At 35.4% G+C, this 27,893-nt stretch overlaps 1 protein-coding gene across 2 annotated transcripts; it reads left to right on the forward strand.

The window, feature by feature from the left end:
- LOC113118031 (AT-rich interactive domain-containing protein 3B) lies at nucleotides 1-27,670 on the forward strand. 2 transcript variants are annotated; one of them, XM_026286884.1, is made up of 10 exons: nucleotides 1-175; nucleotides 2,145-2,147; nucleotides 2,837-3,286; nucleotides 15,408-15,482; nucleotides 16,210-16,282; nucleotides 23,512-23,695; nucleotides 24,878-25,128; nucleotides 26,181-26,414; nucleotides 26,481-26,570; nucleotides 26,681-27,670. In XM_026286884.1, exons 2-10 carry the CDS (start codon nucleotides 2,145-2,147, stop codon nucleotides 26,824-26,826), a joined length of 1,506 nt encoding a protein of 501 aa, XP_026142669.1. In that variant the 5' UTR covers nucleotides 1-175; the 3' UTR covers nucleotides 26,827-27,670. The 2 variants fall into 2 exon arrangements, with proteins under 2 accessions (XP_026142669.1, XP_026142670.1); XM_026286885.1 differs by lacking the exon at nucleotides 2,145-2,147.
- The last annotated feature ends 223 nt before the right edge of the window (nucleotides 27,671-27,893 follow it).

A 27,893-nucleotide genomic window follows, 5' to 3' on the forward strand; every position in this document is an offset into this window, starting at 1 on the left:
AGACGCCAGAGACGCGTCGCGGGCGGAGCGGAGCGGAAGGGAGCTGCTGGAGGTCGCGCGCTGAACGCCGGTGGACGCGGTTCTGGATCGGAGCGCACCGGAGAGAACGGGGAGCGCCGCCGGTTCACCGAGAGTTCCCGAGCAGAAAGAGACGAGCAGCGGCAAAACACAGACGGTGAGTCGCTGTAACTTAGTGGAAATGTTCAGAATCTCATTAATAATGTTGCAGTGTTGAGCTGTAAACATCCTCTGTAGAACCAACCCCGCGCGACACACTCTCTCAGCTGTGTGTGTGTGTGTGTGTGTGTGTGTGTGTGTGTGTGTGTGTGTGTGAGTGTGTGTGTGTGAGTGTTTTCTGGCTCTATGCTTCTTTTACAAGCAATAAACCACTAAACCAGTCATAATTGTATTTTTTTCTTAAATTGAGAATTATGCATCATCTGATATCAGAATAAATGATCTCTTCACTGATGTGTGGTTTGTTCGGAGGACAATATTTGTCTGAGATACAACTATTAGAAAATCTGGAATCTGAGGGAGCAAAAAAATCTAAATATTGAGAAAATCATCTTTAAAGTTGTTCAGATGAAGTTCTGAGCAATGCATATTTCTGATCAAAATATTAAGGTTTTAATATAAGTACGGCAGGAAATACTTAATATCCTAATGATTTTTGGCTTAAAAGAGAAATGTATTGTCTATTATTATCCCTGTGCTTCCAATGACTGCTTTTTTGTGCTCCATAAACACAGACATTTACAAATAAACAAGTAACACAATGAATTATGACATTTTGAATAGAAAGACTGAAATTGTATATTCTGGTGAAAACATTGTCCGGTGATCTTAATGTTATGTACAACTTCAAGAAATCATGTTTACAGTGTATTAAAAAAATCTTATTTGTCTCATTTTGCAAATCGAATATATAAACATTCTTAGATCCCCATATTTAATTACATAAATGTCATAAAGTGAAAGGAAAGATCCGTTTTCTAAATATAAGTGAATTATTAGGAAACCAAACAGTAAATGCATATTTAAGTTTTCAGATACATGCATCAGTATCTGCTTATCAGATACATGTACTTTAAGAATATTTCTATAGTTTTCACTGAGGAAAATGACAAATATACGCATTATAGTGAGTGTTCCCATCCTTTAAACCCACAGACACCTTCTGTCATGTTAAGAGTTTCCTTCTTTAGTCCCTTTATGAAGATGTTTTTATCTTGGGAAGCCACAGTGGTGGTGGTTTCAAGTTTTACTATCATCATGTTGACACACACACACACACACACACACACACTGCTTTCATTAGGAGCCTCAGCTTTGATCCAGCGTTCAACTGTGTTTAGTTTTATTCCCTCAAACCACATGATTCTCATGCATGACTGTTTGACTTATTTTAAGGTGTCCTTGTCACAGTCTGCTTATAACTTCAACTACTGAGTAATATTATGTACTTACCATATGGTAAGGGTTTGATTTAGTTTTTTGTTTTTTTTGGCATGCAATTGTGCATAATTGATTATTATTATTATAGTAAATAAATGCAACATGTAACAAGGACACCTTAAAATAAAGTGTTACCAAACTGATCAGTACATCTGAGCGATTGAATCAAGCTTGTTTTGGTTCAGAAAGGCCACTATGTGTGTGGTCTTAAAGGGATTTTATAGAATAAACGCTGGTTATTTAACCCGTCTGTCCTGTTAAACCTGAGGCTTTAAAAACACAATGAGTTTACAGTCTTAACAGTTTCTAGTTGGATGTGCTTCACATTTTTTGTGCTTTGCAAAACACTTTTGATTTGTTTTCAGTCCTGGTGTTTAATATGCATCTTTCCATAAAAATAGAGAGAGATGAGAAGGGTCATTTCTACATGTGGCTGATTGAAGTGCAGGTTGTTTTTTATATTCTCTGTGTCTAAATGAGCCGTTATCCACCTGTTCTCAGTCATTAAAAACCTATTTAAGTATTAATTACCATGCCGATTAATGTGTGCAACAACCAGGACAATTTATTGGCATGCATATGCATTTTTAGCAGTGCATCTGTACGTGTAAGAAAAATATATTTATTGAATGATTTGCTTCTAACTGTTTCTAAAAGCATCAGTCTTTCCTGCAGTAAACATTGAGATGGTGACATCAGCAGAATTTGTAACAACAGCCGAATGTTGATGTTTGCTAAACGAAGATGCATGCACATGATCGCTGAATGCTGGATGTGACGCTTCTGCAAACACCTTATCATGTTGCCACAACATCTGAGATCATGTAGGGTTTAGCTATATCACTCAGAAGACACTTTCAGAGAAATGTTTAATAGAGACAACCCTGAATGCACCAAAAAGAAAAATGATTTTAAATTGCTCTTTTATAGTACTGTAGTTTGTTACTTGCAGTGAAAATAAAACACTGGTCGACTACGTGATGCTTCAAAATGTAGCATTGCATCAGTGTCTCTGCAGTGAATGGGTGCCGTCAGAATGAGAGTCTGATAAAAACATCCCAATAATCCACAGCACTCCAGTCCATCAGTGAACATCTGGAGAAGACAAAACCTGAAACACATCCAGCATTAAGATGATTTTAACTCAAACACATAGAGTCTATAATCCAGAATAACACTTCCTCCAGTGAAAAAGTGTTCTGGTCTGAATCAGGAGAGAAATCTGCACAGATCAAGCAGCGTTTAAACAGATCTAAACTAATCTGTGAGAGACAACAGCAGATGAAGCACTTTTTCACTGGAGGAAGTGCCATATGTTTTCTTGTGCACGTGTAGTGTTGACTGTGAAGCTGACGGATGTGTGTGTCCCGTGTCTCAGGAGGCTGGTTCGGGAGGGTTCCTCCACAGCGGCTCTGCAGGACTGAAGCTGGAGCAGATGATGGAGACGGAGCAGAAGGAGATCCGGCTGCGTGAAGCTCACATCATGTACGTGCAGCAGCTCGCCGCTCGGGCTTCAGGGGCCGGCTTCATGAGCAGGGGACCCAGTCATCCATCACGTGTCTCTAATCAGAGCAGTTTGGACTCCGAACGCGACCGGGACTCGGATGATGATGATGGGACGATGGAGGGCGATGAAGGTAGTGAGGAAGATGAGCGGCCCTTCGGGAGCTTCTCGGGCCCCGGGGCCACCGCAGATGTCCATGGAGCGCCGTCTCCTGCTGTCAGGGTCAAACAGGAGCCCGAGGACGATCTCTCACCCGTCGGGCGACCGTCTGTGTCTCCTCCTAACGGCCAAGCGGACTGGAGCTACGAGGATCACTTTAAAACAGTAAGAGCTTGAGTTATCTTCTGCTTTCATCCTTACAGCTGTGTTTCTGACATGTGACCCTGCAGCACAAAATCAGTCATCAGTGACACAGACGTGTATTTGTAGAAATAGACAACAATTATACATTTCTCTTTTATGCCAAAATCATTAGGATATTAAGTAAAGATCATGTTCCATGAAGATATTTAGTAAATTTCATACCGTAAATATAACAAAACTTAATTTTTGATTAGTAATATACATTGCTAAGAACTTCATCTGAACAACTTTAAAGATGATTTTCTCAATATTTAGATTTTTTTGGCTCTCTCAGATTCCAGATTTACACATAGTTGTATCTCAGACAGATATCGTCTGATCCTAACAAACCACACATCGATGGAGAGATGATTTATTCAGATTCAGATGATGTATGAATCTCAATTTATAAAAATGGACCTATTTTTGTGGTGCAGGGTCACATTTGTAATCATTCTTAAATCAAGACACGTTTACTGCAGAAGCAGAATGACAGAAGAGATGAAGTCTTGTTAACTGACACGTGTATCAAAATGAAGTGAGTTTATAATTAAATCAAGAAAAATAAAACAATATTCAAAAAGATAAACAAGATTATATTTCTGACCCCATTTATAGATATTTTTGCTTGTTTTAACCAAAAACTTACTTCATTTTTCACGTAATTAAATCATTTTGCTTCTCAAGTCTTGTTTTCTGCAAGTAAGAAATCTATCAAACTGAAGTGAGTTTATTTAAAAAAAGAAAAAAGAAAAAATATTGAAATAAATGTTTAAAACAAGAAAATATCTGTCAATAAGGTCAGAAGAAAAACTACTTAACTAAAAGGGGAAAAGGTTTATTTTGTGTCTCCATTTGCAGATATTTTGCTAGTTCCAAGCATGAACTCACTTTATTTCTATATTTTTATATTTTCTTTTTTAAAACCATTTTTAAGTCATTTTGCTCCAAATCTATACCTAGAGTAAAAGTATGTGCATCTGTAAAATATTTATAGATACTTGAACCAGAAAACAAGACAAACATGACTTTTGCAAGACACTCCGAAGCACATGCATGTTTGTTAAATGCACTATTGTATAAATTAAATATGATCTATTATCAATAGAAACAGAAACATTCTGCCGCTTAATTGTCCATGCAGTAAAAATGGTCAAGTGAGAGAAGTGGAAGGTTTTGTAACATGCCAGGGATGCTTTGAGAGGTCTGAAACTCAGTGTGAATCCATCATCTCATTCAGAAGCAGGGGCTTGTTGATATATTTGTTTGATCATGTTTAGGAAGCTCAGCATGTTTTGATGGCTCAGTCGGTCATCTTCAGGTCAGTCGATCTGTGTGTGTTTGAGCTCCGTTCTGCTCTCCGAGTGAATTCTGGCTCAGAGCCGGACTCTTGTTCGCTCTCTTGTGCTCCTGCCAAACACTGAGTCGACTTTGGCGAGCGTCCAGGCCGTGCATACAGACATTTGGCCCAAATATGTCAGCGAGCGCGTGGGAGTGTTTGTGCATGTGTGTGTACAGTAGCTGCATGGTGGAAGTTTATTGATTCTGAAGGAATGCTGCGTTATGAACATCATCATCTCACACGCAGCTGAATCTGAAACCTGAACTTCTATTGCAATGCATTCCTGTACATCAGATGCTTCTAGAGGCGTATTATAATGTGAAAACACCATTAACATCATCATGCAATGCTGTTTGAACCCATTTTACTTTCATAATGTCACATTTCATCTTTTTCTGAATAACATGCACTAATGAATCGAATGCAATAAGACTAGGCCTGGTGCAATTCTGTCTGGTTGTGCTTATTTGATATAATCACAATTACTTGGGAAAATGCAATAATTGTGGAGTGTAGTTAACCAAAAAAATAATAATCTTACTTCAAATAAAATAAAACGTTTACTGAAATAAAATGTTGAAAATTTGATGTACTGAAATAACTAAATAAAAAAGAATAGAAAAATATGAAGAAAACAACAAAAAAATTAAGTCAGCAAAACTGCTAAAACCTAAAGTAAAATTAACAGGAAAATAGAAAATAAAAATATTAAAGTTAAATCAAAGCATGAACAAATCTGTAATAGTATATAAAATATTAAAACACTTAATTTTAATCACATTTTGCCACCCAAATCAGGGAAAATTAAAAGCCTTAATGCCAAAAATCTATTATATTATATTATATTATTATATTATTATATTATTTTCACAGCATTAAAGTAAATAATATGGACTTATTTATCATATAAAAATATTGTGTTATATATATATATATATATATATATATATATATATATATATATATATATATATATATATATATATATATATATATAAATTATTGTAATAATAATATTGTAAAAAGAAAAAGAAAAAAAATAATGTGTGATGCTTACACTGCAAGTGACATGAAGAAAAGCAGTTAATCAGAATTAATGGCAAAAATCAGAGGAGGGTCATGAATGAAAGGCCAGTGACTGCAGTGAGTCTGTGTTTCAGGAGCTCCTCATCAAGAGCCGCTGATGTGATTAAAGGCCTGGAGCTTCTTATTTATAGAGACACCGTCCCGATATAGAGCAGCCGTGTGGAAACAGATCATCCTGAGCGCAGACAGACTCATGCGTCCTCAGAGTTATGATGCAGTGTGCTTCAGTTTAATTAGATGCATTGAACGATTGAATATTTCTTGCTTTGTCATGTCTTGAGAAATATGAGGAGCTTTTCAGAACGATTGCATGAAGTGAAGAGCAAATGATGCTCATTAGGAGTCTAACTGATCATTTGCACATTTTAAGTTTATATCTCACAATTCCTTTTTTCTTGCAATTTTGAGTTGGTTTTTCTAGACTTTATAATCTGTCGTGGAAATGAACCAACTAAATGAGTAATATTTCCTGGCTGAATTCATATGTGCTTAACAATTTACAAAATGCATGGAAGATGAATTGTACAGTAACTCTTAAAATCCTCCTTTAACTAAAAGCAGACACACTGAGTCTAACTCAAAGACAACAGAGAGATTGTGATCTGAAGGAGGAAGTGTGTTTTGGATAATTCCTGAACCCTGTGAGTGAAGTCCTTCTGTCTTCTGTCGTCCTGCAGGATATAATGACTCCTCATCACAGATCTCTCAGGTCGTGTGTTTGGAGGAAGAAGGTTGAGAGACGTTTTAATGCCATCTCTCTGTGAGTTTTAATGACAGTGCTGCTGTAAAGTCCTTCCTGAAGCCATCAGACGAGATCATGTGTCTCATTCAGAGGTTCAGATGCTTGACTGATTGACCGGGAGACTTTTTTATTATTATTAAAAATACAGGAAAATTGTGAAATATTATTGCAATTTAAATCAGCTGTTTTCTGTGTGAATCTGTGTTAAAGTGTAATTTATTTCTGTGATGCTCCGCTGTATTTTCAGCATCATTCCTCCAGTCTTCAGTGTCACATGATCTTCAGAAATCATGAAAATATGATGATTTATTGCTCAAGAAACATTTCTGATTATTATCAGTGTTGAACACAGTTGTGCTGCTCAATATTTTTGTGGAAACTGATGCATTTAATTTTCAGGATATATATATATCCATATCCACTAATTGTTTATGAGAAGCACACACACACACACACACACACACACATATATATATATATATATATATTCTTATATAATATTATAAAGAAAATGCATGTTTTATTTTATAAATGAAATTAGTATTTTATAAATTTTTTTTAAATTAGGCTTATAGATTTTTATTTTGAAGAGTTTGCATACTTGAATAGAAAATGTACTCTAGTATATTTTTATGTCAAATGCAGTTATTTTTTCATTGTTTCAGTGAAATATCATCCGAGATGATGAACAATGCTCAGATTTTTTATCCAAAAGTGAAGGGATTCATCAGAAAGCACCTCTTTTTAATAGACTGTAGTAGGGCTGTAGGCTAGTACTCGAGTCCGGTCTTGGACTCGAGTCCGGACTCGAGACATTTTTCTGTCGTCTCGGACTTGTCTCGGACTCGTTGAATTTGCACTCGGACTTGGCCATTGGACTCGCCAAGTCTTCTAGTTGGTCTCGACCGAGTCCAGCAAAAAAATTAAATAAAACATTTCTCCTTCAAACCAAAACCACATTTGCATGATGTCCATGATGACGCAGAAGTTTCAGCAAAGAATAAATGGAATTCCAGCACTAAACATCCCTTTCAGTAGCTCTGCTAATAGATTCATTTACAAAATGGCTATCCTTGTACAACTATGATCATCTGTTTCTCCATCTTAGCTTTCAGTATTGTTCCGGGAAAGGATGTGCATGACCAGCGGTGCACTTACTGCGACCTGAAAAGTTTAGATGTTTCTAATTTAATTTTCTACTTGTTAGATTGTGTTTTATTTACGTCTACACCTAGATAGCCTTTTTTTAATCAATAAACGCGTATTAATGTATAGCCTTATGCAACAATTACATATGTAAATTTTATATATGACATTACATATTAACATTTTCATGTAACAGCCAGTATTTGTATCTGTAACAATCACAAAATTTTTCCTATCTGCATTCGGATACAACATCGTACAGTTACTTGATAAAACTGTTATGACTTTTTATATATTTTTTCGTAGTTATCACTGAACAAGTATGTCGTGTTAAACTGAAATAATTATTAATTTCTAAAATAATATTTATCATGCAAGCAGAGAGATGTCATGACAAACGTTTAGTGAACACGACTGAATCCATTCAATGCACACATTCTCATTACGCAGAACACTTTGAGCGAGTCTTAATGTTAATGAACTTCACTAAACAGATGTGTGTGTTCCGCGCAAACCAGCAAAAGGTAAATATGCAAACATGTAGGACAAGTAGACAATGTATCCGTATCGAAGCTGATTATTAGCCTACTCTTGAGAGAGAACTGGTTTGGTTTTTGAGAGACTGAGACGCGCAGCGCGGCTGTTTGATTGGTGAGCGCGCTGTGCTTATTCCATTCATTCGTATCATGGTAGCCTAAGCTTTCAATATTTGCCTTTTAAATATATACAAATAATATAACGTGTAGCTATGATGTATTATTATAGGTAAAATTACTCTTGTACTGATTTCTGAGAGATGCACAGAGAGGCAACAACAATGCGGTGTTTGATTTGCTCTCTTTTCACTCATAAAGTTTACATTCATTCACTTCTGGCGCTGATGCCCTGGCTCACCTGTTATCTAGCAAACACCAGACTCTGTCAGCTTTAGCCGAGTATTCAGGAAGAATTATTCCTTGAGCGTTATTCGTTTTTTAAGCCATTATCCATTCCGTGCCATTCCGAGGTATTCGGCTTCACGCACAACCCTAATTATTACATTACATATTTTATTTTTACATGCAACATAGATAAGGTCATATAGTAACAGCTCCACGCAATATTGTAATTCTAAAATTCACGTCGTTCTTGCAAACACTTTGTATGCATTATGGTTAATGCATGCTGGAGTAGTCGATTGTTTCCGACAGAGCTCGACTAGTCTATGCAAGCCCTAGTACAGTATGACAAAAATTTCGTTGTATTTATGTGCGCATGTCCAGTAGAGCCAAACGTATCCATTCTAGCCTTGCTGCGTGCATTTGTCATATCCCGAGCTTTGCGTGTGTCTGTGCACTGTGCCAATTAGGCATAGTCATATACATTTTTGACCACAGATATAATGTCAACAAAAAATAAAGTACATAAACTTTGTTTGTTTATCCAAGTTTAGCTCCCAGGGTCGGACTGGGGGTAAAACCAGTACTCATTAGCAAGGCCCCAAAGGAAGAGAGGGCCCTTGAAAAGTATGAATCTGAAATATATATTTTTACCTGGATATTTTCATTGGTGGGGGGCATGGGGGCCCATCAGGACTGCCTATGCATAGGGCCCAGGATCTTGTTTAACGCCCCTGTTAGCTTTAACCCTAATTATACACACTTGAACCTAATCAAGCTCTTACTAGACACACTAATCTTCCAGGTGTTTTAAGGCCAGTTGGAGCTAAACTTTTCAGGACATTGGCCATCCAGGATGTAGTTTGGAGACCCCTGTCCTACAGAGTTGTTACTTTGCACATGCTTTTTGATCATTACAAATAATAATGTAAAATGATTTTCTTAGAATAGGAGATATGCTTTCTCTCGCATCACAAACATTATCAGTAGTTAAGTATGTGGTCTTGAAGAGGACCCTTTTTTCTTTCATTTGGACTCGGTCTTGGACTTGGACTCGAAACTTTTGGACTTGGACTTGACTTGGACTCGACAAAGCCAGACTTGACTACAGCTCTAGACTAGGGATGCACGATATTGGATTTTGGCCGATATTCGATATGCCGATATTTTCAAAATAATTTTGTCCGATGCCGATACCGATATCGATATATATACAAATATATACTGATATATTTAAACTTTAATTTTACTGAAGAGAAATCCATGTATCTCTTCTGTACTGATTCTACCATAAATTTATTATTTTACAAATGTAGACAGACATTCACATCTGAAAAACAGGTCAATTATTTCACTTGGACAATATCGGTTTGGCTCATCGGCAGAAATATTCATATCGGCCGATACCGATAATGGTCATTTTAAGCTTTTATCGGCCGATACCGATATTGTGCCGATATTATCGTGCATCCCTACTCTAGACTGTAGCAAGTTACAAGAAGACGTTGTGTTCTCTTGAAACCTGCATGAAGCAGATACAAAGAACATATTCTGAGAAACGTCTCTGTTTTTGGTCCAAACACTGACGGTCAACATGTTTGAGTCCCAACATTCATTCTTCATGCTCCACGAATGAAATGAACTGAAGGCGAGGAACTAAAGACAGAATCTCAAAGCATGTTTTTGGATCGTTACATTTGCTGGTGCATGGTTTTCACATTTTGAATGTGGCTAATGTTTAAGCACGTTTGGAGCTGTATTCACAAAACATTTGATCTCCCCGCTGAGTTCTTCTAAACAGCAGGAAGAGTTTTCTCTTAAACCTGTTCACACAAAGCTGTGGAGACAAACCTGTACTGAAGACTTAAGCTCAGAGGAAGGGGCGGGGTTTATCTCAGTGCTATGGATGATGTCAGCATGCTCATTAACTATGCACACAGTGATTGGCTGATAGTGTCCGTCAGAGATTTATTCATAGAAATATTGTAGAGTGCGATATTATGTTGCCATATTCAGATAAAGGTTAAAAAATAATAATAGTATTTTTGTATTTTAAAACAACTGTACCCTTTTGTCAGTCGTGTAAAATAATATGTCTAGGAAAGACAAATAAAAAATGATTATTGAATATTGTAGTTTGAGCGTAAAGTTTTTAATAACAGTATTGTGGGAAGAGGCCTGTAATCTTTTTACATGCATATTAAAATAATAATAATAATAAATAAGCCAAGAAAAAATAATATTTAATAAACAATAATAAATATTGTGGTTTGTGAGTAAAACAAAATCATACAGGTGGCTAATTTTAATTCAGTTTTGTATGAAACAGTCAAGAAAATAATATTAATAAATATAGTGTGTTGTGAGTAGCTTACAAATATTTATTTTATGTCTAATCAAGTAATGAGTTAAGAAAAGAAAACAAATAACATGCATATTATAGATTATGTTGCTTCCGTTCATTCAGCGATAAGAGTGTTGTGTGTTTCCAGAGCAGTTTTCATCATATTTCTGTGAATATAGTGCATCATTCCATGAATCTTCCACAAGACATAAGCACAGTATGCTAAATACTGCAGAAGCAGCGGAACTGAGCACAAACTGTTGTGTTTGTGGACTCGTGTTGAAGATTCCTCAGATCCAGGAATAGTGTTCCTGAACCTGGGGGAGGGGTCTGGAAGCTCGGCTCCACCCAGACCAAACATTCCCATCGGAATTACACAGTGAAGTCCTCAGACGTGACAGATTCCCATCGGAGGATCGTCGCTTCTTCTGTTCTCTCTCGAGCTAAAGAGACTTAAGACACTGTTCTAAAACATTAACAATAAAACAGGAGAAAAAACACGTTTTCCTAACCCTAACATCTTTAAAGTTGTTCAGATGAAGTTCTTAGCAATGCATATTAATAATCAAAAATTAAGTTTTGATATTTACAGTAGGAAACTTACTAAATATCTTCATGAACATGATCTTTACTTAATATCCTAATGATTTTTGTCATAAAAGAGAAATGTATAATTGTGACTCATACAATGTATTGTTGTATATTTCTACAAATACACGTCTGATGATGAAGGTGATGTTCATGTATTTGCATAACAAATGCATCATGCAAATAATGCCTACATAAAATCTATTATTAAAAGTACATTATAAATAAAGGAACTCATTATTACAAAAAAAAAACGTTGTTGATTATTGCCTATGATATTCCATTAAATGCAATAATGTTAATTCATAATTATATATATATATATATATATATATATATATATATATATATATATATATATATATATATATATATATATATATATATATATACGTTTTAATAGAATTAAAAAAATTGTGTTTGGAAAACATTCTAGCTACACATAAATAGCTAAAAAAGTTAAATTTCACCGTTGACTAATCGAAACGCCTCTAAACTGAATTGCATTCATAAGCTTGAAGCATTTGTGATCGGTTAAAATGGGTAAAAATAAACCTAAATGTAATAAATGTAAAGGTCATATTTCACTTTAATTGCATCAAACGTAATAGATACAGTTTAATTGTGCAGCAGCATTTTTATCTTTCTTGAATTTTTTTTTTTTTTTTTTTTTGCACATTTTTGTCCCAAAACCCCATTAATTTCCAATGAATCTCTATTAAACCAATAGACCATATAGAAACAGAGGAGCATGTATTTTCTCATGCCAAACATGTACAGCTGTAGTTTGCTGCTCAGAAGGAGCTAGCACCAGACTGATGTAATCTAACTCTCCGTCCGTATGTTGATGTGATTGAGTGTTTCTGTCGAAGCGTGAGGAGATGTGATGTGCAGAAACCTGTCTGTGACCTCGGCTTGACCTCGAACACACTCTCTTTCCTGGAAGATAATGCAGAGACGGCAGGTCTGGCTTTGTGCCGACGTGATCCAACGAGTGACAGAAAACCTTTAGAGTGCAGGAACTGAAAACTATTTTCTGAAGAAAAATGTGGTTTGCATGAATGATTACAGTTTTTTCTGCTATTATCTACTATTGTGCATGATGCATAACAGCTGAGATTTCCATTAAATGCTTCACTTCATAACTCTGAAGGCAGCGTGACAATGATAAAACACACACAGCTTCTGGTGCATTTCTAATGTGCATCATGTGCTCTTCATTTGGATGTACCAGTGCTAAAAAAAACTTCACGTGTGTTTTGTCACTGAGGTTTAAGATGCATTTGATTATGGCTCATAAACTCATAGTAGATGTTAGCAGAGCTTGAAGACAGCAGGAGATTTTCTCAGTGAACCTGAGATGTCTCATTTAGTGATTTATTTGACTGATTTTCTCATTATTTCATTACTTTATGCTCGTGATAGAGTGAGTTTTGTCTTCTGTTTCTTGTTGAAGTATACAGTGAGTTGTTCAATGCAATTATTGAAGTCTGAATCTACAGAAACATTTAGTTCCTGTGAAAGCTTGTTTCCTCTACAGAATAAATACATATATATAAAAAAGTTAATTGCAACTTCTCTTATAATTCTCTTTTTTTGTGACCTTGCCATTGTCAGTATATATATATATATATATATATATATATATATATATATATATATATATATATATATTACAATTTATATTACATATTTTTTAAACACACATTAAATATATATATATATATATATATATATATATATATATATATATATATATTTAATTATTTTAAGTAATATTAAACAATAAAATAAATATGCATTTTTATTTATTCATTTAATTTTTTTTTTTTTTTTTTTTTTTTACTGTATTTATTGGATGTTGATTACCAGAATGGGCATGTAAATTTATCATCATAGCAACCTCTGTATTATGAGTCTTTTTATTTAGTCATTTTATTGAATAGAAGTTTTCCTACAATTGAAAACGAATGGAAGGTGATTGGTCGAGACCTGCTTGGCTCCCGTCTTTAATAGTGATAGTTTGTGGGTTGTGTTTCAGACACAGTCAGGACAAAGCTGTTCTCGTGCCGTCGGTCTTATGTTGAATCACCAGAAACACTTCTGAATGTGTTTCTCCTCACCAGAAATAACCGAAGGCTCGCTGACAGCCGCAGACAGCTGGCCACAAATAGATCACGTTTCAATACTAGTTATGCAAATTCAGGTCTCATCCTGTTTTACCGAATGGAAATGAGAACAAACTCATTTGCTTTACCAATTGTGTTCAGCTTATTTGATTTCAGGGTTGGTAATGTAATCTCTTAGATTCATGTAGAAAATCTGATCTGCCTGGCTGGTTCTCCTTCGCTCAGAGTGCAGATATATCACTTCGGACAGAAGAAGTTTACTTTTTGAATATTTAAAAATAAAGCTTCACTGTAACACAGCAACTATGTTAAATAAAATCAATAATTCAGCTACAATTTAGTGAAAAGGTGGACAGTGAGGAAGGGGTTAATAAACTCTAAAACATCAGGAGTGCAAAACAGACACACACACACACACACACACACAATTCTACACACTCAAATAAATTGGTATGACTGTAACCATGTAGCCAAAATGAGCCAGAAAACTGAAATAAGAAGTTAAAATCCGATCAGACCAAGAAGGATTCAAATCTGATAAAGCATTCCTGTTTATTTTTGTTTAATATATATAGAATTTTAATGTTTTTTATTTAAAAAATGCTTTCTGTATTCAGGTTTGACTGTAGTCAATAATAATTGAAAAACTGACGCTTCAAATCAACATAAAAATATATATATATATAAACCTTGACAAACAGTAGTATTTGAGAATGCCTTAATATACTTAAATGTTCTCTACCTGGTCTTTAAAAGCTCTTTTAAAAGCCTCATCCCTCATCAAGCCTGCAGAAAGCATTACATAAACCCTAAACATTAGTCCGTATCAAATCAATTCGATGATGCACAGAATACTCCCGTTTGAAATCAATGCTTTATTTGCTCAAAGTCAACTTTAGTATTATTTTTATGCATTCCATCATCAGATCAGGCTTTTTTGGAAGTGCTGGTTGCATCGAGTCAGGCATTATTCACATGATGTGTTCCACAAGAGATTTAGAGATTCACGGATGTGTCGATGCAAACTCAGTGAACACAGACGAGCGTGTGTTTCCCCCCGAAGGGACGTTTAGAGAGACGTGGAACGCAAGCGAGAGGAGACCCAGTGAAACGTGTCCGAGCTTCAGAGATCAGAGTTATTTCTGACTCTTATCTAGCCGTCAGCGGTAACGTGATTAACCCGCTGCTTACTGTAAACCTGATAACGGATTTCGATCCAGCCGTCAGGAGACCACCAGGATCAGCTTGCATTTTAGGATCAAATAAAAGCAGTATGAAAGAACGCATTTATGATTCAGAGCATTTATTGCTTTGCTTTGCTTGAATCATCAAACTCTGACACTTAATGGTTTTTACAGTAGTTTAATGCTTGATGATTTTATATTATAGGGACGCAGAGCTCAAAGCATCCAGTAACAGGGTAAAATCTGAATTTTTATGAATATATTATTATTCTAAATTTCATTTCAGAAAATGTTTTTATTTATTGCATATATTTTTTGTTTAATATTGAAGCCTTGAAAAGGTCATTAAAGCTGACAGTAAGTCTAGTTTTACTGTGATTATAGTCCTGCAGTGTTTGGAAACCTGTCTGGAAACAGGCATTATTTAAGCAGTTTCATTGAGTGCTGCTTGAACTGCTTTTATCAGACAGACAACCCATTCTCCCATGATCCTTTGCTCTCTGTAGCAATGTCCTCCTTGACCCCTGTGTGTTGTAAATGGAGCCGCATGGACTGAACTTACTCAGGAGTCGATGACCTTCAGACCGTTAGTCGCTTCAGATGAACTGTGTTTGCATTCACATACTAAGAGTGTGTGTGTGTGTGTGTGTGTGTGTGTGTGCAGAATAGAGGTGTATCTTGGTCAGATGATGGGGATGTTGCTCGTGGAAGAGGGGAAGTGTCCAGAGATTTCGCCAAGGTGAGTTTATCCACATTTAACATGATCTGTATAGATGTTTGTGTGCACTGTAAAAAGTTGTAAATATAACAACATTATTTTAAAGCTATTTTTCTACTTCACAATTTGATTATTAATTGTGTTACTTAATTCATTCGTTTAATTTAAAGGTGCAGTTTTATAAAAATCATTATATCATTTACTGGAATCAGTGTGTGTGCACTAACAACAAACTAAAAAACACTGTTTTGAGGTTGTAAATAATCCAAAGGTTATTGTACGTTTCACACACACAAAAATATTATTTTGGTTTTTCTGCTTTAAAAAAATCGCTTGCTTTTTTCTTTTTTTTTTTGCATAAAAGTTTTCTCAAAGTGAATCCAGACATTTGTTTTATTGGGGACTAATGGACTAATTGAATTAATTTATTTAACGGTGCAATTTAGATGAATTTTATTAATGAATAATTTACTAAATTCTGTATGTCAACTCTGTAAAAATATATTTTTCAGTTGTAAATAGAACAGATTATTTGAGTGTGTTTGGTAAGAAACTACCATTTCAGTCTTTCTGCTCAAATGTCATATCAACTGTAATTATTTGTGAAATGTTCTAGCAATTTACGAGTGAAATAGTAACATGGGTTTTAATTGATCTATTTAATTTGTTAACTGAATTGATTCCGACATGATTGAGTATGAAGATGTTGATTTTGTGTAAAATGTTGATGTGTGTGTGTGTCTGATAGTTATATGAGCTGGACAGTGACCCGCACAGGAAGGAGTTTCTGGACGACCTTTTCACCTTCATGATGAAACGAGGTGAGAGAGATTCATCTGAATTCACATGATTTCAATCTGAGAGAGGAGCGAGTTTATGCTCTGACAGGGTGTGTGTGTGTGTGTGTGTTATGCTAGTGTAAGAACTGTGTGACCTGCAGCAAGTTCACACACAAGTGTTTAAACACAGAATAGTTGACACACAGCTGTGCTTCATATCAGCATGGAACAGAATCAGAATCATGGAAAGACACATTCTGAAAAAGAAAGATACATTTATTCTGCCACAGTGCATTAAACTGATCAAAAGTATCAGTGAAGACATTCATAATGTAGCAAAAGATTCTGCTGTTCTTCTAAAGTTTCTATTCATCTGTGAATCCTGAACAATTAAAAAAAAAGTATCACAGTATCACAGCAGCGCGAAATCCACAATTATACATTTCCCTTTTATGCCAAAAATCATTAGGATATTAAGTAAAGCTCATGTTCATGAAGATATTAAGTAAATCTCCTACTGTAAATATATCAAAACTTAATGTTTGATTAGTAATATGCATTAAGAACTTCATCTGAACAACTTTAAAGATGATTTTCTCAATATTTAGATTTTTTTGCTCCCTCAGATTCCAGATTTTCAGTAAATTTCTCAAAAAAAAATTTCCTAACTTTTCATATATTTAACATTTATATATATTTCCTAGTTTTGTCAATATTCCGTATATATTAATGTTTTTGCGTTTGCTTTTTTTCTCTTTTTTTCACCATTTTTTTTGCAACACAAGAGAAAATATTTAAAAGAAATATTAAGGTGTATTTTGGTTCCCTGAAAGTCAATTGTTGTTGTTTTTTTGTTTTGTTTTTTGACTCCATTAATTTCTAAACATTAATATTTGTGCTCTGAAGAATTAAAAAGGCAAAGATCTCTGATGGCACCAGACTGATTTAATTCTTTATTTATATATTTATTCTATTCAGACTGAGCTAGTATTTCAGTGTCCGGTTGTGTCTTTCTAGCAGACAATGTGCAGGACACCGTGCTGAAATAAGATGTTGTTTCTTCTTCTGTGTGTGGAGCTGTATTCGGGGTCTCAGGGGCCTCTGAAACTTGATAAAGTGGGTTTACAGCGATGGTTTAGGGGCCCGTGTCTCACAGCGTGATTAATGAACCTCAGAAACACACAACTACTGTCTGATGGAGCCGAGGAAGAGATGAACAGCAGGAAGAAAAGACGAACAGAAAAACAAGCAGTGATTTATGAGAGACAGAAACAGGGCAGGGCCCGGATCCCATCTGCTGTTGAATCAAAGACCTTTATTCTTAGGATCTATATATTTATCTTTGATTATAAGCTGAGGTTTTGTTTTCGCTCCAGAATAGCATTCTGGATGTGTTTTAAATTATACGGTGAAGCTGAAAGGCACTTATCATTTCTCTCCCGCCCTCTTCCTGTCTCTGTCCTTCACCCTGTTTTGCACTTCCTGTTTAATCTCTCTTCACTTTTTTTCAGACTTGACAACAGCTTAAGCTAAAGCTCAATTCAAACATTTCAATCCGATTAATTGCATGTTTTTTTCATAGTTATCACATTAATCTTATCCAATTATCTTTGACAGATTAAGTTCAAATGGAAACATTTTGATTCTAGAGAAAGTGGGAAAACTCTTTGTTTACTTGGTTTTTGTCAAAATGTAACACTTATAGAATGTTACTTTCATCAAAGGCTGTAGTTACAGTATAATGCATTATAAAAGCAGTCATAATGTACATTGTAATGCATTATATCTAATCATACATAATTGTACCCAAAGGCAAAATGCATTATAATATTAGAAGGTTTGTTAGACATGTTTTAATGCATTATACTTCCTAAAGGTGGAACAATGAGTATTATAATATATTATAACTGTGGTTGCAGTTATTCATGCATTATAAGATATAATTAATGCATTAAAAATACTTTTACTATGCATTATGTTTCAAAGCTTTAAGTAAAGTATTCCTGCCAGTTTCTATGATATAATAGTCCCCAATAATGATTCACTTAAACTAGTTCGACTGGATTGTTTTCATATCAGTTACAAACCGCAATTGATCTGAGTCTGTGGTTCCTCATTGATTACGGCTGGGGTTGCTTTCCTTTATTTGACCTCTGACAGGATCTGTGTGACCTCTGTGACCTCTCTTCACCGCAGGTCTGTGAAAGCATCAGTGTTTCTGCTCCTGAATAAATCCGTCTCAGATCTGATCTGATTCTAGCTGTATATGTCTCCGTTCCTCTCGTGTTTCGAGGAGGTGTTGATCAGATCCCGATCTCTTCTGCTTCCTCGGAGGACCACACAGACTCTAGTTACACTTAAACTAGCGTCTCACTTTCTGCGGCGTCCAGTCTTTTGAGCGTCCTGCTCTCCTCTCGGTGTTATCTGTGCAGGTGACCCGTCTTCAGGACTCAAACCCTCATCTGTGCTCACTTCAGCTCAGTAGAACTGCCTCCATTCTTCTGTGGAACACAAACCACAGTTTTCTGAAAGTGCCTCGATGTTTGTTTTGGTCCAAACAGTGAAAGTGGCATCCAGTGTTGTTTAGACTCTGTTGATTTCATTTCATCAGTGTTTTTAGTTTTCCTGAGATGCAAATACAATTTTTATTAATGTTTTGAATGTTTCAGTGTTCATTTGATTTTATAAAAAAATAATAATAATTTGTCATATTTGTTTTCTTTATATATATATATATATATATATATATATATATTTTTTTTTTTTTTTTTTTTTTTTTTTAAGGACATCAAGTAAAAAATAAATGAAAATGAGAAATGTTGCCTTGGCAAATAGCTGAAAAAAATAATTAAAAATGAAAACTATATATTTCATATTTTATTTAAATTAATAATATAAAAGTAAAATTATTTATGGTTTTAGTTAACTGTAATAATGACCCAGGTTTAGTCTATAATTGATTCAGTCTAAAAATATTTTTGGTTTAATTTAAAGTTTGAGTAAAAATTCCTTTTTTTGTTTTTTTGCGGTGTTAACTAATAACTGTCTATAATTGGTGGTTGGTACATTTTTGCAGTAAACTTGTCAAAATATTGATCAAATCATGCACTGGTCTAGTCAAATTTAAGTTAACATATCATATAAAATATAAGCATCTATAAACATCAGACAGGTGAAGGTTGCTTCACTTCTCCTAAACAAATGCGACTCGTTTGATGCAGAGAATGGAAATGATTCCTGGCAGGATTTGTCTTCTCTGTGATTTATGGCATGTTTCTGTGCGCATATGGAAATGTGTGAAGGTTGGAGGAGGCATGATCAGGTCGGTCTCTTTATGAGTGTTTGCTGTACTAACACATGCATGCTTCATGACCTCTGTTCTCGGTGCATGTAAACACACTGCAGGTTTGTGCTGCTGTCTCTCTATATGAACTCATCTGTCATGTGGCACGAGTCACACTAAATATAGCAGATTCCCTGCAGTCATTGACTGTTCCCTTTTATGTCCCTGACCTGACATTAAAAATAAGAGCAACCTGCATCAGTGCATGAAGAGCGGAGCGTCAGTGAAACCTCACACTTCATTTCCTCTGTGTCTCTGAATTATTCACACATCCGTCACCAGAATCAGCCTGATTTAATGTGGACATCTGACTGAAGAACAGATCAAGAGCTCTTCACCTTTCAGTGTTTGTCATCTGGGTCAATGAATGAATGAGGAATTAATTGTATATATAAAGAAAATTTGATATATTATGTTATATTGTAAATATATAGTTTACTATAGTTTCATATTTATTAATTATTTAGTTTAAAAATATATTTAAGTGTATTGTTCCTCTCATATATGTCGCTTTTGATAAAAGTATCTGCTATATATATAAATATATATATAAAATAGAAACAGAAAATACAGCATATATAAAATAAGTATGTAAAATCTAAAATAATTTTGCTTTTATGTTTACTGTATTTTTATATTTTATATATATATATATATTAGTATAGTAGAATAATATACACGATAATTTTAAATATAGAACATATATAGAAAACGTTCAGTGTTATATATGTAATTGATGTTTAAAATAGTTTTTTACATAATTTAAAAAATATATAGTTTATATCTTATATGAAGAATTATTATTTTAAATTACTAGTCTAAAGTTACCTAAGTTCATTTTATTATTCTAAACTTTCCCATAAATGTAAAAGCGTAATGACTGTAGTACTGAAAAATATGTATAATAAATATATATCTTAGAAATGAGGAAATCTATTTGCATTATAACATTGCCATTTACCAAAATGTTTTATTATTGCAATACAAATATTATTTTTTATATTTTAGCTTTATTATCAACTTAAAAAAAAACTGTAATAGAGTGGATTAGAACACTACACTTATTTATTTAGATTTTAATTAATTCATGATAATAGCGGAAAGATGCCTAATTAGTGTTGTGACAGGTTCAGACAGTCCCTGACGATGCTGGTCTTTACTAGATGTTGCTGGTTTGTGTCTGTGCCGTACAGCCGGGTGTGGGAGGGGCCCGCTGGGTGACCTCTGACCCCGCCTGCCATTAATCACTCCGCTCCTGATGGGTCTGTCCCACTGGAAAAATCAACACAGCAAGGCATGATGGGAGGGTCATCCTGGAGCCAATCAGAACGCGTCTCTTAGTAACAGTGGTGCCACACTGAACTACAGGCTTCAGCGAGCGAGAAAGGGTTAACTAACCAACAACACTGAGCTCCTGTTCAGTAACAGACTTCATCTGATTACAGATTACATTTAGAGACAGCTAATATATTACACATATATATATTTTGTTGTTTTTCTGCTCACCAAGGTTGCACTTATACAGCAAAAACAGTAATATTGTGAAATATTATTCTAATGTAAACCAGCTGTTTTCTGTGTGAATCTGTGTTAAAGTGTAATGTATTTCTGTGATGCTCCGCTGTATTTTCAGCATCATTCCTCCAGTCTTCAGTGTCACATGATCTTCAGAAATCATCACCCTTTTTTTAAAATAAATTAATAATTGCATTTATTAAAGGTGCATTAAATTGATCAAAAGCATCGGTAAAGACATTTATAATGTTTTTAAATAAATGTATATTTTCGTGATTTCTGAAGATCATGTGACACTGAAGACTGGAGGAATGATGCTGAAAATACAGCGGCGCATCACAGAAATACATTACAGCTTAACATATATTCACATAGAAAACAGATGATTTACATTAGAATAATATTTCATATTTATTACAGAATTTTTGATCAAATAAATGCAGTTCTGATGAACAGAAGAAACCCCAAACTGAAGTGCAGTGTTTCTGTGCTGTAGCTGCAGTCAGTATTAATCACTCAGGGTTGTTTCGTTCTCTAGTCTCTGTGTGCGCTTGTATCTATAAAAGCTTGGCTTCCTGCTGACCGGCCATCAATAACCTCAGGCTGACCTCTGACCCCTGTGCTCGCTCTAATTGTTTGATGTTGTGTTGCTGGTCAGATGAGGTGATCTGAAACACTTTCTCCCAGAATGCCGAGTTTCAGTCTGACAGCTCTTCTGTTGTCATGTGTGCATGTCACCACCTTTAAACTTTGACTGTTTTTCATTGCACCTTCTTGCATTTCTATTTTATGTTTTGCTCTGTAGAGTGAGATCATAAAGCCGTCATGTGAGTTGTTTCTATAAGAGATCAACATCTGTGTGTCGTTCTGATGATCATGGTCTATTCTGCTTCCATAATGTGCTTCTTTTTTTTTTTTTTTGTACAGAAGCATCCAAATGACACCTCAAGTGTTGGTTTTATTTCACTATTATCTCTTTGTGTCTGTTGATTTTTTAAGTCCAATTCATACCTTTAAAAGTTTTTCCTCCACTTCTGCAGCACTATTTATATTCTAAAGGTTTTCACTGAAGGTCTGTTCATATGTCTTTCAAGTGGTTTTATTAGTGCATTAAATATATTTGCATCTGTAGATTTAATTTGCAATGCATTTTTTTTTTAAATGAGGTTTTTTTTTTTTTTTCACTTCAGCAGCACTTAAAAACACCAAAACTTAGTTTTATTCCTTTCTATATTCTGAAAGATTTTACTGAGAGGTATGTTCATATACCATTTGCACTGATTTAAACAACATTTTATTTCTAAAAACATGAAGAAAATGTTTTTTGGTTTTTATTTCTGCCATTTAAGAGTATTTTCTGATTTATGGAGTGATAAAAAGTTGAAAAACTGTAATACATCAACCAAATCAAACAAATATTTTTAACCTGGCTTTAGGTTTATTGTTCAGATGAACTAGTGACTGAAAAAAAACTCAAGCTTAATGAATTTTCTACTATCTTCTGTTGTTGTTTATTTGTTTGTTTGCTTTTGTTTCGAATTAAATGTATATTTTATATTATACTGGTGAATAATGTTTCAAGGTTGTAAATAAAACTTGCAAATAATGTGCAAATAATAGATGAAAAATTCAAAAATAAATTTAATAAATATATATTAAAATTATATTATAAAATTCAATTATAAATTGAAACACCAGTGCTACCTAATGGCAATAATAATAACAATAATAATAAACTAAAACTGAAATAAAAATAAATTAACACTTAATGCAATTTTACAAAAGCACAACAAAAAGTCAAATGTTAGTGTATATACCGAGTGTGTGTGTGTGTGTGTGTGTGTGTATATATAAAGGTATTACAAAATATTAATACAAACTGCAATAGTATATAATGAAAACTTATTTAAATATCCATACATTTTATATATAATGTATATATTCTATATCATGTAAAATATATAATGAAATATAAATTAATTAAAAATAAAATATAATTAAATATAGATAAGAATCAGATATTTCATATTCTAACATCTGATTGGATGAGCCTGCACACACACACACACACACACACACACACACACACACACTAATATATTAACATGCTCTTCATTGATCTCTGATTGTTATGTTGCCAGGGAATCACACACATGCAGAACTGTATGACTGTAGGAGTGTTTATTATGATTATTGTGATTTATTCTTCATGTTGTGATTTTATTGATCATGTGCTGGGCGTCTGTTGTTGTGTTCCTCTTGCCACTGATTTATAAAGCAGGGAGTCATGTGTTACTGTGATTTTACCGCAGTTAAGCTGTGTTAGGCGTGACGTGAGGCAGTAAAATCGGTGTACTGTGCGGCCGCGAGTGATTTATTAGTTTCTGATGGGTTCTGTGTCGTGTGTGTGCAGGGACTCCGGTGAACAGGATCCCCATCATGGCGAAGCAGGTTCTGGATCTGTACAAGCTGTACAAGCTGGTGACGGAGAAGGGTGGACTGGTGAAGGTCATCAACAAGAAGATCTGGAGAGAGATCACCAGGGGTCTCAACCTGCCCACCTCCATCACCAGCGCCGCATTCACACTCCGCACACAGTACGACACACACACTCACACACACACACACAGTACGACACACACACATACACACACACACACTCACACTCATGTTTGTTTTTGTGTAAAGTGTGTTCATCCCATAGGTGTAATGGTTTTTATTCTGTAGAAACTGTATATTGTATGGTCCTTCACCAACCCTACACCTAACCCTAACCCTCACAGGAAACTTTGTGCATTTTTACTTTCTCAAAAAAACTCATTCTGTATGATTTATAAGTGTTTTGAAAAATGGGGACATGGGTTATGTCCTCATAAGAACCCTCTCCTTGTAATACCTGTGTCATACCCATGTCATTATACACACACACACACACACACAGTACAAGACACACACACACAGTACGAGACACACATACTCACTCACGCTTATCATTTTGGCCACCACCTTATTTAGATGGTTTATATCTTTTGAGACCCTCATAAACAGATTTTGTTGGCTCTTGTCCCTCTCTCTCTCTCTCACTCTCTCTCTCTCTGCTGTTTCTCCCTCTTCGCTTCACATTCTGGCTCCCACTAATTAGCTTGAGGTGATAGATTTATTGATTTATTGATCTATTGATTTGTTTGGATGGTTTTAATGTGGGGTGGATGCATCTGTAGTTAGATTGAGTAGCAACTAAACTGATGATGCTTGCAGCTGTTTATAAGAGTGCAGAGCCACACATTCTACTATCAGTTTTTTTTTGGGGCCAAAAGAAATGTAGCCAGTAATTTCCAGAATTTCGATGTAGAATTTTTTATTTTTATTATTTTTATTAGGATAGCACATTTACCATATTGTAGCACATAATATGTACATAGTCATACACAACAGAAAATAAAGAAAAAAAAAAAAACGGAATTAAAAAAAAAAACAAATGTTATGACACAGACAGCAGCAGGTTTATTAGGCTGCTGTCACTTTAAGACCTAAGTCACAGATCCAAAATAAATGCACATCTAATTTTTTCCCCCAACTGTTATGTTAATTTAATACATAGCCAGCTGTGTTTATATGAATCACACACAACTCGTCAATGACTTTAGTAGTACTGCACTTTCTGTGGTTAATGTGTGGTTAAATTATACTGGAGCGCCTGTGCTGTATTTAAATGAGTGCACAGAATGAGAATGGAGTCCCCAGCTGGTGTAGATGTGTGTCTGGTGCGTCTGTCTCAGGTATATGAAGTATCTGTATCCGTACGAGTGCGAGCGCAAGGCGTTGAGTTCTCCCAGCGAGCTGCAGGCCGCCATCGACAGCAACCGGCGTGAAGGCCGTCGACCCAGTTACAGCAACAGCCTGTTCCGCTTTAGCCCCTCCCCCGGCTCCGCCCCTCACCTCCTGACCCCGCCCAAGATGCACCTGTCAGCGCTGGGGACCATAGGGGCCCTGAATGGACTGCAGGGGCCATCTCTGAAGAAGGGACTGGGTAAGTGATGCAAAAATAAACTGGTTATCTTCAATTAGCAATGCAAGCTACAAACTACAATCAGACAATTGTTAAACAATATTCGTGACGTGTACAGAGCAGAGTCTGTAGGTTCAGAGACTGGACACATGCTGAGTGTTTGTGCTGTTTACTGTTCAGTCTGGTGTTTGTGATGTTATAGCGCCTCCTGTCGACATTGACATGAACTGCATCTAAACACATTTGCTGTAGTTCAGTGAAGGCGTTGTCCTTCTTAAGACTTCTCTTTTTTATATTTTTCTCTCCCTCTTTCTCACACACACACACACACACACACATTAACTGGAAGTTTCATGTGGTAAAGTGTGTTTCTCCATTTGCTGATTATGGCAGAATTTCATTCAAATGAGCCACATAATGTGCAAAAGGCCGTTTTAAAAGAACAAATTCTGTTTTGTTTTTTGTTCTTATTATGAATTTCTCCAACAGTCATTTTGGCTCTGTGTTTTTAGATGATGACAACTACCTTGACTGATTTATTGCTATTTTTTAAACAGCATCAATATGATAAAAAAAACTGGGTTATCATTAATTACGGCTTAGAAGTGTCAATTTTCTTTAAATTTTGGAGCATGTATGTATTATGTATTGATTATTTGTTTAATATTTTTAAGCGGACAATTTTACCATCAATGCAGGGACTGCAGATAGCCTCCTGGCTAATTCTGTGTACGCTCATTATACATTTAGTGCCAAAAATCATTAGGATATCAAGTAAAGATCATGTTCCATGAAGATATTTTGTAAGTTTCCTACCATAAATATATCAAAAGTTCATTTTTGATTAGTAATATGCATTGCTAAGAACTTAACTTGAACAACTTTTAAGATGATTTTCTCAATATTTAGATTTTTTTTTTGCACCCTCAGATTCCAGATTTTCGAATAGTTGCATCAAATATTGTCCCTTTCACCAAAGGAAAGCTTATTCTTTCAGCTTCCAGGATAGACCCCTATGACTGGTGCCGTGCTCCAGGGTCACATATAGACTGGTTGTGCTCTCTGTCCTGCAGACGATGGGCGCTCGTCCTCCGTGGCGCTGGTGATGGGGCAGCAGCAGATGGGTCTGGCTCGGGCTGAGACACTGGAGCAGCTCCGAGAGAAGCTGGAGACGGATGCACCGGAGAGAAAGATGCTGCGTCTGGCCGAGGAGCAGCAGAGACTCATGCAGCAGGCCTTCCAGCACAACCTGCTCACCATGACCTCACAGATCCCCGTCAACCTGTGTCCCGGCGCTCCGGCCAGGGGTCAGTGCACTGGACGCTCATGATGCATGTGTGTGTGTGTGTGTTAATGAGTGTTTGTGTCTGTAGATGAGAAGCAGGATCTGGCCGTGAGTATTTCCTCCAGCGGAGCGGCGAGTATCAGCATGTCAGTGGAAGTCAATGGCATCGTTTACTCCGGTACGGCTTACAGACAAACGCATGGCTTATTAAAATCATAACATTTAAGTGTCATTTGTAGCTCTGTTTTAATCAGCACTGGTCTCATTTTTAAATGTTTTCTGTGGCAGGAACTCTGTTTGCGCAGAAGTCTGCATCTGCTGCACCTGGACCCAGCTTCACCTTCTCTAGCTCCGCCCCCAGCCAAAGCCCCGCCTCTTCCTCCTCCTCCAAGGGGCGGAGCTCAGCAGAGCCATCCACCAGCGGTTCTCCATAACCAAATTACTGAAAATCAAACCGTTGCACAACCAGTACCTCAGTTTCTCAAGTCCGAACTTGAAGTTTCGATCTGTCTTCTCTTCTGATTATGTTTCGTGACTCTGTGGTTTTTCTCAGCGGTGGAACGTTACAGGAAACGTCTTTTACCTCAGGATCTGTAGTTTAGGCTTTCTCTGAATGAGTTTTATTTTTGGTAGAATGTAGACTTCGCTGTTTTAACTCTACGCAGGTTCTTGGGAATATATCTGCTGTTCTGCAGCCTGTTTGTTTGATCAACAACCGTCAAATACCTCAGAAACCTGCTGAATGTCTCAGTAGATGTTTAAATGAGTTACAAACACCAATCATTTCATCTGGAGCTCAGGGCAGCTTTTGAATATGTGGGTGAATCTCATGATTAAATCTAAAGAAAATTCCTTTTTCCTTTTATATACGTATGTATATGCACATATTTTAGATTTTAATAAGTAAATATAAAAGTGAATCTCACGATCTCCATCAATTTTATAAGAAACATTGCATTATTTTTAAAGTTTGGGAGCAGCAATATTTTTAAGGTTTCTCTAATACTCATCGAGGCTGTATTTATTTAATCAAATTACAGAAAAAAACCCAGAATATAGAAATATAATTGCAATTTCTAATATTGGTTTTCCTTTTTAATTTGGTTTAAAATATTTTTTATTTTTTTTGTATTTGACACAGCGTTAAATCTTCGATTCTTTGGTGAATAATTTTTTTTAAAAGAACAGCATTTATTCAAAGTAGAAACATCTTCGAACAATTTTTTATCCATTTAATACATCCTTGCTCAATAAAAGTATTAATTCCTTAAAAAAAAATATTAAGCAGCACAATTGTTTCCAACACTGATAATAAATCAGTATATTTTCATGATTTCTGAAGATCATGTGACACTGAAAACTGGAGGAATGATGCTGAAAATACAGCTGTGCATCACAGAAATATATTATATATTAAAGTATATTAAAATAGAAAACTGTTATTTACAATTGCGATATTATTTTAAAAATGTATTTTTAATTTCTGTATTTTTGATCAAAT

Source organism: Carassius auratus, chromosome 18 (assembly GCF_003368295.1).
Source record: "Carassius auratus strain Wakin chromosome 18, ASM336829v1, whole genome shotgun sequence".
Taxonomy (NCBI): Eukaryota; Metazoa; Chordata; class Actinopteri; order Cypriniformes; family Cyprinidae; genus Carassius; species Carassius auratus.